Source organism: Centroberyx affinis, unplaced genomic scaffold, assembly GCF_046629955.1.
Source record: "Centroberyx affinis isolate AG114_WGS23_722 - 3 ecotype Tasmania unplaced genomic scaffold, CSIRO-AGI_Caff_v1 ptg002695l_1, whole genome shotgun sequence".
Taxonomy (NCBI): Eukaryota; Metazoa; Chordata; class Actinopteri; order Beryciformes; family Berycidae; genus Centroberyx; species Centroberyx affinis.
Window position 1 is genome coordinate 7,501 of NW_027280873.1, and position 11,053 is coordinate 18,553.

The 11,053-nt window shown below is 43.2% G+C and overlaps 1 protein-coding gene across 1 annotated transcript in view; it reads left to right on the forward strand.

Annotated features, from left to right (window-relative positions):
• Positions 1-9,896, forward strand: part of LOC139657509 (threonylcarbamoyladenosine tRNA methylthiotransferase-like) — a gene marked incomplete at its 5' end in the record, with an annotated part of 15,563 nt that extends 5,667 nt beyond the window's left edge. The window contains one exon of the mRNA XM_071535385.1: positions 8,149-9,896. Within this exon, the coding sequence (XP_071391486.1) occupies positions 8,149-8,319 (171 nt within the window). The remainder of the gene's footprint in view (positions 1-8,148) is intronic.
• Positions 9,897-11,053: the final 1,157 nt, after the last annotated feature.

The window sequence follows — 11,053 nt, forward strand, 5'->3', positions numbered from 1 at the left end:
ATTCAGAGAGAAGATCATCTTTGTTTAGGAACGGGCCCATGACCTCTTATGGCCTCCCGACTCACTGTTTAGAGCTTTTTAGCAGTTAAGTTACTCAAGTAATTGGTGTGTGATGGGAAAAAGAAAATCAGCCCAGTTTTGTTGCTTCTCAGTCCAGCGGTTGCTTCTTTGCTCGCAGGCAACATAAGAAGATAGGACTGAAGTAACTGGAGATATCTTTTCTTTGTGTGAGGAGTAATTGGTATATAGTAGTGCAGCTATTGCTTACAAGGAGTTTTGACCTTGTGTGTGTGTGTGTGTGTGTGTGTGTGTGTGTGTGTGTGTGTGTGTGTGTGTGTGTGTGTGTGTAAGTACACCAAATCGTATTCTTATAGGCCTTCCATGTTCCATATCACCCTGGTCTATTCCTTGTTTGCTTTGATCATATTTCCTAGTTCTCTCTCTCTCTCTCTCTCTCTCTCTCTCTCTCTCTCTCTCCCTCTCTCTCTCTCTCTCTCTGTCCAGCTCTCTGCACATGCCATTTCTTACATGTAACTGTAACCTGCATGTGTGTGTGCCTCTATCCAACGCCTCAAGGCCTCTTCCTCTCTTCTCTGGCATGTTATTAATGGTGGGTGTCATGTCCATACACACACACACACACACACATCACATTATACACACAGATGTACAGTGTTTTTCTGTCTCGAGTTACCGTAATTGTAGTCGGGGAGCTGGCTCATGTATGTAATCTGTGTGGGTGTGTGTGTGTCATATGTGTGAAGGTAATATGTTACACACATTATGCTATTGTCATACGGGACACGCCCACTGCTCTCACATTTCTAGGACTTAAAAGCCGACTTAAAACCCTTGTAACATGACACATGACTGTTTTTGGTTTTCTGGACACCTTTTTGTGTGTGTGTGTGTGTGGGGGCGGGATACGTGCACATGTGTGTGTCAGTGTGTAATGTGACAATAGGTTTTGTGTGGGATATTGTGTGTGTGTGACATGGCAACAGGTATGAGTACGCAGGCCATGTGCGGCGAAAGCGGGCTTCGCGGAATGAGGTGAGAGAGGAAATCCCAGGTGAAAGACGAGAAGAGGAGGAGAGAGTAGGGGAAAGAGGTATTTAGGGAGGGGGGGGGGGGATAAGAGATCAGAGAGGGAGAGAAAGTCAGGCTCTCTCTTGTGGGTTTTGTCATGAGCCACTAACATCCCCGCCAAAGCTGTGTTTCTCCTTTCTTCTCTTTTCTATAGCGTTGGCCCTTGAATGAAAAAGCACTCTCAAGGTCTCTCTCTCTCTCTCCCTCCCCTTGCACTTCCCAGAGATCACATGTCAATCAAACGGTGTGGGCGGAGCTTGGACGTTCTGGTGATGCAGCTTGAGTTTCTGTAGGCGGCGCTCTTTTCTTCTTCTGTTCAGCCGTGGTGGCTATCACTGCTCATGCTGACTACCCAGTTCTTCTTCTTCTATTCATTCCAAACAAACCGGAAACATAAAACGCGTCACATTATACAGAGGTGGGGACTCGAGTCACATGACTTGGACTCAAGTTACAGTCTTAATTGCTTGAGACTTGACTTGATGCCTGAAGAGAAGACTTGAGACTTGACTTGACTTGGGTTCTGGTGACTTGGGACTTGACTTTGACTTGTACTCTGATGACTTGAAAAGGTTTCTAAAGTCTTGACTTGAGATCTTGTGTTTGTGTAAATGACTCAGATTGAAAGTGATGAGATTTGTTCCAGCAGACGTCTGAATTGAAATTCTGTTTTCTGAATTTGTATGGAATGATTGAATTTATTGAATGAAGTTTTTATCCTATTAAAACCATATTGCGTTGAAAAGTCCTAGATATTTAGTTTTCTTTAAGATATTAAATTGATACAGGACTCTTAATTTTTTTCTGACTTGACTTGCTGTTCTACATTTAGACTTGGGACTTGACATTAATGACATGGACTTGACTTGGACTTGACTTGGTAATCTACATTTAGACTTGAGACTTGACATTAATGACATGGACTTGACTTGGACTTGATTTGGTAATCTACATTTAGACTTGAGACTTGACATTAATAACATGGACTTGACTTGGTAATCTACATTTAGACTTGAGACTTGACATTAATGACATGGACTTGACTTGGTAATCTACATTTAGACTTGAGACTTGACATTAATGACATGGACTTGACTTGTACTTGACTTGGTGATCTACATTTAGACTTGGGACTTGACTTGAGACTTGTGCCTCAAGACTTGAGACCGACTTGGGACTCGAGCAAAGTTGACTTGGTCACACCTCTGCCATTATATTATGTCAATCGGTGATAGAGCGTTTCAAAATGGACATTTATTTATATGAAAATGTTGTAGAGTATTACTTGTAACAACTCTAACCCCTGTCTCTCTACTAATTCTCTATCTATCTCTCATTCTCTTCCTCTTCTGGTTCAGTGTCTCTTTATATTCTGTCCCTCTGGCCAGTTGTAAACACAACTGCAGCTTATTGTGATTACTCCAGTATGATCACTATGGCTTTGTCAAATCGCCTGTGACTAAGGAGCCTGTTACAGTATCTGTCCTCCCTGGCTTTGCCTCGTAAAGCCTCCCGCAACAACACACGCACACACACACACACACACACACACACACACCGCTTTCACGCTCTCTGTGTGTCTAGAGTGACACTGACAGCTGGTTGGGATCATGTGAGAAATGTGACCGCGGTGTATTGTGCTCTCTGGGTCTCGTGGTGCGTTTGTGTGTCTTTCTGCGTGTTCGTCAGTGTGTCGGTGGATCTGCTAGAAACCAAGGGAGAGAATAAAGAAGTGTGTGTGTGTGTGTGTGGCATTAGAGTTTTCGGAGACATTTGAAAAAACTAGAAGAAGAGGGAAAACCTCTGGTATAGCATTAGATGATTTTAGGGAGGATTATTTCACCATGCTCTACTGCTGCGAACAGAGAGATAGACATTATCCACCAGGCCTACACACACACACACACACACACACACACACAAAACACAGAAATGCTGTCTTTCTCGCACAAACTAGCAGGTGGTGAACTATGGCGGTAATCCACATCTCTCCTCTTTTCCTCTCCCCTCCTCTCCTCTCTCCCACTGTGCAGACATTCACCTACTGGCACTTGGATTTTCACTTATCCTCCCTAGTAGTAATAGATTTTAGATTGTACTATTCAGTCTCTCTCCAGGCACCCTGTTGTTAAAAGACACCCACAGAGAGACGGATAGACAGACGGGCCGAGAATGAGAGAGAGAGAGAGAGAGAGAGAGAGAGAGACAGACGAGCCAGTGCACTAGCCTTTTTTTTTTCCTTATTTTCTTCTCTCTCTCTGTGTCTTTTGCTCACAGTCGGCCCGTCTCTCTGTCTCATTAGCTAAGTTACATGAGCTAATAACTTTTGAAACGTCAGAAAAAACATGAAATGTGAAAGTAGACGCATCAGCTGGTTGGAGTGAATCGATATGCTTCTTGAGCACAGAATAAAGTTGCATAAGGAAAAAAAAAAACACCTCCAAAAGAGAAAAATGGGAAGTCCAAGCCGTTTTCATCAATATTTATCAGCAAAAAATGTTTCTACCTCAAGCAAGCTGGAAACATCTTTTTGAGGGAAGTTGATCAAAATCTGGCGTGTCCATGCAGCCGTTCTAATTCAATCCATCATAATTCGCATAAACAATATTTCGGAAGGTGATGGAATGATAGAAACCCAACTTCTCTCTCTCTTCTGTCTGTCCTCCCCTCTGTTTACAGTAGAAGAGCCACTTTAAAAGGCTGAGAGCATAACCGCACTGAAGAGTCCTTTTCAAGTACAGCAGGTATTACACTGTTGAGTCGGGATTAGAGGTCTGAACCCTGACAGATGTATCCTTATTCATTATAATTGCATCATTATGGACGAGAGGCTCGGTATGGGACGCACACAGAGTGACAGGGGAAGTTCACATGGCCGCGAAGCAGCAGCCTCACTGTCTTTCAAGCGTCTTCTACAACAAAAAAAAACGCCGGCGTATCGGTTTCGCCCGTTACTGTGTCAGCCAGACCTCTGTCACCGAACTCCCCCGTCTCCGCCTATTGTCCGCGGCCCTTAACTGTAAGTGACTTGTGGATGTGTCACGCAGGCGTTGTCGGTCACCGGATCCCGCCGCCCATTGTGTCGGGGAACAGAGGAAGCCATTCAGCGGCGGCGGCGGCGAGGGGGGAAGGAGGGGAGCGGGCGGCGAGGCGGCAAAACCGTCAGAGAGGAGGGACGGGGGAGCGGAGGAGGAGGAGGATGGAAAGACCGAGGACAGACGGCATGCGGCATAGGTGTATCCACAAGCTCGCTGAAACTTGGAAAACGTACGAATCAGGGCTGTGGTACAAACTATATATTCAAAAATCGCGAAATAGATTATTCCACTTCTAGTTAGGTAAAGGTGCAACTACTGTATGTTATGAACATAAACAAGCTGCCTACAATTAATTTTGTCCTCAAAACTGCTAATTTTGTTGAAATGTCTTTAGAAACCTGCCTTCTATTTTAGGCAATAAACAAAAATATGCTATTTTAGTCAATAAATACAATGGTAGCCTTGGATAACACATTGCTATGGTAATGGTCTCGAATTGGACTCGTAGTTTTGCGGTCTTGGTCTCGCCTCGGTCTCGAACCCCCTCGGTCTTGGTCTCGACTCGATCTCAACCCTCTCAACGCCCCCCTCGGTCTTGGTCTTGAATCAGACTCGATTCACCAATGACTCGACCTGGACTTGGACTCGACCAAGGCGGTCTCAACTACAGCCCTGGTACAAATACACACAGTACACGCATGTAGGTATGTATACTGTCAGAGGTGGTAGCAGTGCGAAGTAAAAGTTGAAGTGCCGTTTCAAATCCTTTACTCAAGTCAAAGTATAAAAGTACATGGTCTTAAATTTACTTAAAGTCTAAAAGTAAAAGTAGTCCTCTAAAAAAAGGCATTCCTCATATACTAAACTGGTTTTCTGTTGAGTGTTTCTATGAATCACAGATGAGAAAGAGTCTGCAGCTCAAAGCACTAACGTTGATTGTAGCAGCTGAATTCACTAACGTTAATTCTCTGCTCTCTTGTTGCTTCTCTCTTCTTCGTGTTGCTTCTCTCTCCGTCCCTTTTTGGTGGCACTTTGGTGAACAAGCAGCCAGTCACATTGGGCACTTGGTCAAATGTCTGATGCCGGGAAAAAACCCCAAAAGAAAACAAGTTCATGATTTCCCGAAAGAGTCTGTTTTGAAAATGTAGTGAGTAGAAACCATGGATTTGTCCTTTGAAATGTAGTGAGAAACAAAGTAAAGTCTTAGGTGAAAGAAAAACTTGAGTAAAGTACAGATACTTGAAAATCTTACTTAAGCACAGTAACAGTTCTCTGACGACTTTTTCACATTTTCTACTCATAAAGGGAGTTTTGGACCCTAAAAGATAACAAAATAATAGATATACATAAACAGAAAACAGACACAGCTATTCATAATGTTAAACAGAATAAACTTCCTAAACTGGCTTAGATGGAGTGATGGGAGAGGAGTGGATGGACTCAAAGAGGAAGAGTCATCAGAGAGAAAGAGAGATCAGGATTGATGATGATGATTGACACTAATGGCACACCACAGAATTATCACATTCTGGAGGAAAGAGAGGTGAGGCAGAATCAGTGAGAGAGAGAGAGCGAGTCAATCTGACCCCAGCAAATATGAAAGGCAAATCCCGTACAGTTATCCCTGGTGGACTTGATTAAAGGTTATTCTGGAAAGCCCCTGATCAATCGCTCGATACCGCCATGCATAATCCACCTTCCCGGCGATAAGGCGCTTCAACCGACTGTCACGCGCGAGGCGAAGTATCGGACCCACCGCAAGGTCGTCCCGATCGATCTCCACTGCACCCAGAGGTGCTGATAGAGAGTCCGTCCCACTCTCCTCTCATCCAGTTTGTTTAGTGCTCAAATTGAACGGTGGCAGGTGGAGTTTTTGGGTTTTTGTTTTTTTTTGTTCTAATAAATTAGCGGTCAACATGTGTCCGCCTTGGCTTTGATAGGAAATCCCCCCACCTGAGCTCCCCATTCTCAGAAATGATAACACTAAATAAAGGTGTAATCAAATGGAATGATAATGACTGAGGGGGCGAGAGGAATAGGGCCGGGTATCGACGTTCAAATGTGTTTTAGACACCAACTGAATCCTGTCAATACTACAGAGTACTGACAAAATGCCCGCTTTCAATACTTTAATTTTCTGCAAATCAATACATCACCAGAGAAATGTGTTTTGCCGGCTCTGTCCTCACAGCCAGCTGCTGTTTAGTGTAGTTTCAGCCCCGCTTCTGATTGGCAGAGCGACACCGCGGGGCACGTTCGCGCGCACTGCTATTGGCCGCACGCCAGACACACAGCCCACTCGAAATCTGCACTCTTCCACTCGGGCCGAGCTTTCCCACAAAGAAGATAAGAAAACGCCGCGGCAAAGCGAAGTGCAGCCGACGCGATGAGTTCAACTCGAACACGATCGCTATCTGGTTCCGCCGACTTGCTTCAGGCAGTGTTAACTTTGTTAGCCAACTCGAACTCTCCCGAAGCGTTCTTAACTCCATCACACTGCACCTGCTCAACTACAGTTTGATTCAGTAGACAATGTCTGTATTAAATTGAATCATGATATCGAGATGATAGTATCATCATGGCATCATAATTGACATACAAGTATATACAGTACTGTGCAAAAGTCTTAGGAATATGTCAAATAAAGCGAAGATGCTTTCAAAACTAATGAAATGAAAAGTTTCTGAATATCAAAAATTTACAATAAACAGCAGTCTACTGACACACTAATGCAGAAAACAAACATCTAGGACTTCTAAGAAATTTATATAAAACATCTAGGGTGCCTAAGACTTTTGCACAGTACTGTATATATACAAACATACAATATACACAAGTACTGCTTTGGTATGGGCATCAAATTCAAGGTAGTCGTTAGTATTGGATCAAAAATTCCCAAATGACACCCAGTCCCAAAGAGGAAGGAGAGAGATAGAGAGAATGCTATGTAATTCCCCTTCACCCTCCTAAATGATGGTCCCACTGAACTGTCTATGGATCCTACTATCAAGGGATATCAGTGGATGTTTTTTCAAATATACATAATGATTAGAAGCAATGACCTGTAATGCATGGTAATCTACCCCCTCGAACAAAATGGCTATTTTATGAAGACACCCAGGGCCGAGGAGTTCATGACTCAGGTGATCGATATCGCAGAGTACTCTAGTTATTTGTTGAAGAAAAATAAATGAATTCAGTCCTCCTCCTCTTCCCCTATTCTCCTCACTGTTTCTAATCTGTTTTTTTCTCCTGACTAGGCCTGTCCCATCTTTCACTGTCGGCTCCCTTCAGTAGTGGATGTCTTTTTAATGGTCCAACACATTAGGACTAAACGGGACTCTCTGATTACACGCATTTGGTGTGTTGGCTCACTGGCCACTCTGCTGTCAAACCTCCCTGTTTGATTTGTGACCGCGGCCAATTGATTTGATCTGAAGATTCCCTAATTATGAATTATGGACATGAGTTACGCTGTGAGCTGCAGTGAGCTCTGTGTGTGTGTGTGTGTGTGTGTGTGTGTGTGTCTGTTTGTGTGTGTGTGTGCATATGTCGAAGGGTAGTAGCTAGTAACATTGCTGATAACAAAAATAGTAAATTTTGAAACCTTCTGGCTCAAACTTTCTTTCGCCCCAATTGACTCCTGGTGTTACAATCCCAGTGCAAATAGTAGAATCATCTAGATTGAATCTAGATATGGCATCAAGCCATATTTAACTCTCATATTAATCATAAGGGAGAGGAAACTGGATTTCCGAAACTATCTGCCATCCAAAAAAAAAAAAAAAAATCTCATTCCAATCCTACCTGGATGCATTTGCACAAACTCTATCTAGACACAATCTTGATGCATCTTCTGCCTGGACTGGGAAGACCTATGACCTCCCTGTGGGGTGGGGTGGGGGGGGGGGGGGGGTAAGTGTCACATTATTATTACATTATTAGGATAAAGAGAAATAAATGACCAGCCAACACTCATCTGAACCTCACTCTATTGTCCTCTGTTTGTGTTCCCCCACAGGAACAGACCGCCCTCTTGGCCAACGGCACCCACGGGCCCGCCTCTATGTCCTCCTCCTCCCGCTTGCTGATTGGCTCCTACAGTCTGGACAGGGAGCGACTGAAGATGCTGGGGATCGGGCTCGCGCTGGCAGCGGCCATCTTGGCCTTGATTGTGGAGAAGCTGTACTGAAGAAGCGTTCAGAGCAACTTGGAAACCGGAGAGCACGTGTGAACCGAGGAGAGGACAGTGACATCACGGGACAATGGGTGAAGGGTTGGACACAGTGACAAAACCGTCTCCTCCTCAGGTTTCTTCTAGCAGACACGCCACCCGCTCTCGTATCTCAACTCTGAACTCAAGGAGGAAAAAGCAGGAGAAGACAGTGACATCAGGAGAGTCAAAGATTTGAGTATGATGAATGCGCTGTGAGATTTATTTTCTTTTTTTAAGCAAACTAGGTTTCTTTTACATTAGAGAGTATAATTTACCAACTGCTCAGTCATTTTGCATTCAGCTCCAGACATTGTGATGTCAGTGTCTTCTCCATCTGTTCTCAATGAAGTAGGAATAACCATATGGACAATGACAGGTCACCAGTCTTCCAACCACCTTTTTTACACAAGCTTTTTTACACAAATTACATTCTAGATATACTAGATTTCAAATAGAATCTATCATTTGAACAAATAGAATATGCATAAAGGAGATTCTGTTTAATACTAAGAATCGAAAATGTTCTAGAAATTTGAGTTGACGTATCAATAATCGATGACTGTAACCTGCCGTTGTTCATAGAAAGGAGTCCGGCGTTTGGCCCAATTTGTCGAGGTGTGTGGGGGCGTGTCCCGACGCAGAGCTTAGCCAATAGGAATACAGGAGGTTGTCCAAGTTGTACAAAGAACATACAATCATTTAGCTTCATTGGAGGAATTTAGAAAAGAGGTGAGACTTGTGAGCTTTCTGCACAACTCGAGTCGTTGATGCTTTTGGAAAATCCCTCTGAAAGCCCATACTGCCTGCTCTCTCATAGGGATTGTTAGAGCATTTGCATGAGAAAGTTTTTGATGTTCAAACTGTGAAACGCTTTATGTTCAACTGCAGATATTATTGTTGAGTTGTGGAGTGAGAATGAGGTGTTTCAGAGGTACTGGGCAGTATGGGCTTTCAGAAATAGATTTTTGTCATTGTCTGTTTGAAGATTGAGTGTTAAGTGTGTATACTGTGGAAGAGTACGGAGCTCAGAGTTGACCTGCTTAATACTCTGATTAAAGGTCATTTGTAACCTTCGTTTCAAAGTATTTATTTTTGACCACAGAGACATGGACACGTCAGGTATATTTTTAGAGCTACACAATGACTGTTTTTGAAGTTGTTTTAAAAGATTTTTTCTTTTGTTTTAGAGGCAATTTTAAAAGAAAAGCATCTTTTTTTTGTTTGTTTTATGGTTGTGTTTGCCTTAAATGTCAAGTGGAATTGGTTTGTAATGTACAACTTACATTAACTGATGTGTGGTAATGTGCCAGACAGTTGGCCAGGTGGATAATAGTTTATCCCTTAGACTCAGTGTGATTTGTCTTGTTTGTGCATGGTGACCTGCTCTGTTGCAAACTTAATGCGCCTGGTCTATTGATATCTACAGTATGGGCTGCTGGGGGTATGTATTGTCAGTGTCAGGTCATTATTTTACCCGGCCCATAGTATATTGTTTTTGTTTTTCTCTTCATCAGCATTGTCACCACTATCAAAAACAATTTAATAAAGGACAAAAGGAATTTCACATGATTGACGTGCCTGGAGGATTGATTGATTGATTGGTTGAGGGTGTATTCACACTTGATCCGTTTCAGCCTCTCAAGTGAACTCAGTATGATTAGTCAGCATTTTTTTCCCATATGTGAACACAAACACAAGCAAACTCAGACTCCTCTGAAGTTTTTGGTCCATGGTACGGTTCACTGTGAACACATTGCACTCACAATTCACTTGTTAATACAATCACTGGTTCTCATGCTTTTGCGCCCTCAGGGTTTACCATACACAGCTCATGTGACACAACACTGAGCGCTCTCTAAACACAAAGTCCTGGCTAATGTTACCGAACGAGGGACTGTTTGAAACTCCAGATATGGAGTGAGGATCACATCAAAACCCAACCTCTGGCTTTCATTTTCACAGAAACACAAAGGTATATTTTCAGTTTTCTGTGAAAATGAAAGCCAGAGGATTCAACAGGACAGCACTACAGTGTTGCGTTAAAGTGAAGTGGGCCACTTTTTGGTCCACTTAGGTGGCTTTTACACCCCTGCACCTGTTTGGCCAGACTGTAGGACCTTTTTGCTAAGTTTGGATCATTTTGACAGGTGTGAACACGCCATGTGGACTCAGGTGCAGAACAAAAACTTGCAAAAGATTTGCCTAAAAAAGGCGGTCTCGGCCCTCTTCCATTCGGACCGTGGTGTGGATCATTTTGGTGTGAAAACAATTTGGATAAAGAGAGGAAATGACAATATGTTCGCAGTTACTTTTTCCTTCATGGCGGGTTGTTTGGGTTGTTTTTAGCCAAATTGCAGCAAAGAGTAAAGAGTTTCCCACCCTAGCTTGGTCGGTATTGTAGCGACCGTGGAGTCATTAACGCTAATCTTTTCTCTTATTTTTTTCTCCACAGCCGGTAAGAAGCCACTATTTTCCTTCAGTGCAAAACCACACACCCGGCTCCTCAGTCAACACTTTATAAACATACTGTATATACACCCACCTAATGCAGACATACTGTTGACAGGGGAGTCATTCGGTCTTGTCGGTATTTTTCACACATAGTCATGACGTAGTCACAAGTCATTTGACCCGTCGTTATATAGATTTTAAGCCTTGAAATCTCACTCGCTAGACCCTTGATATTAGCGACGTATCCAGATTCTGTGCA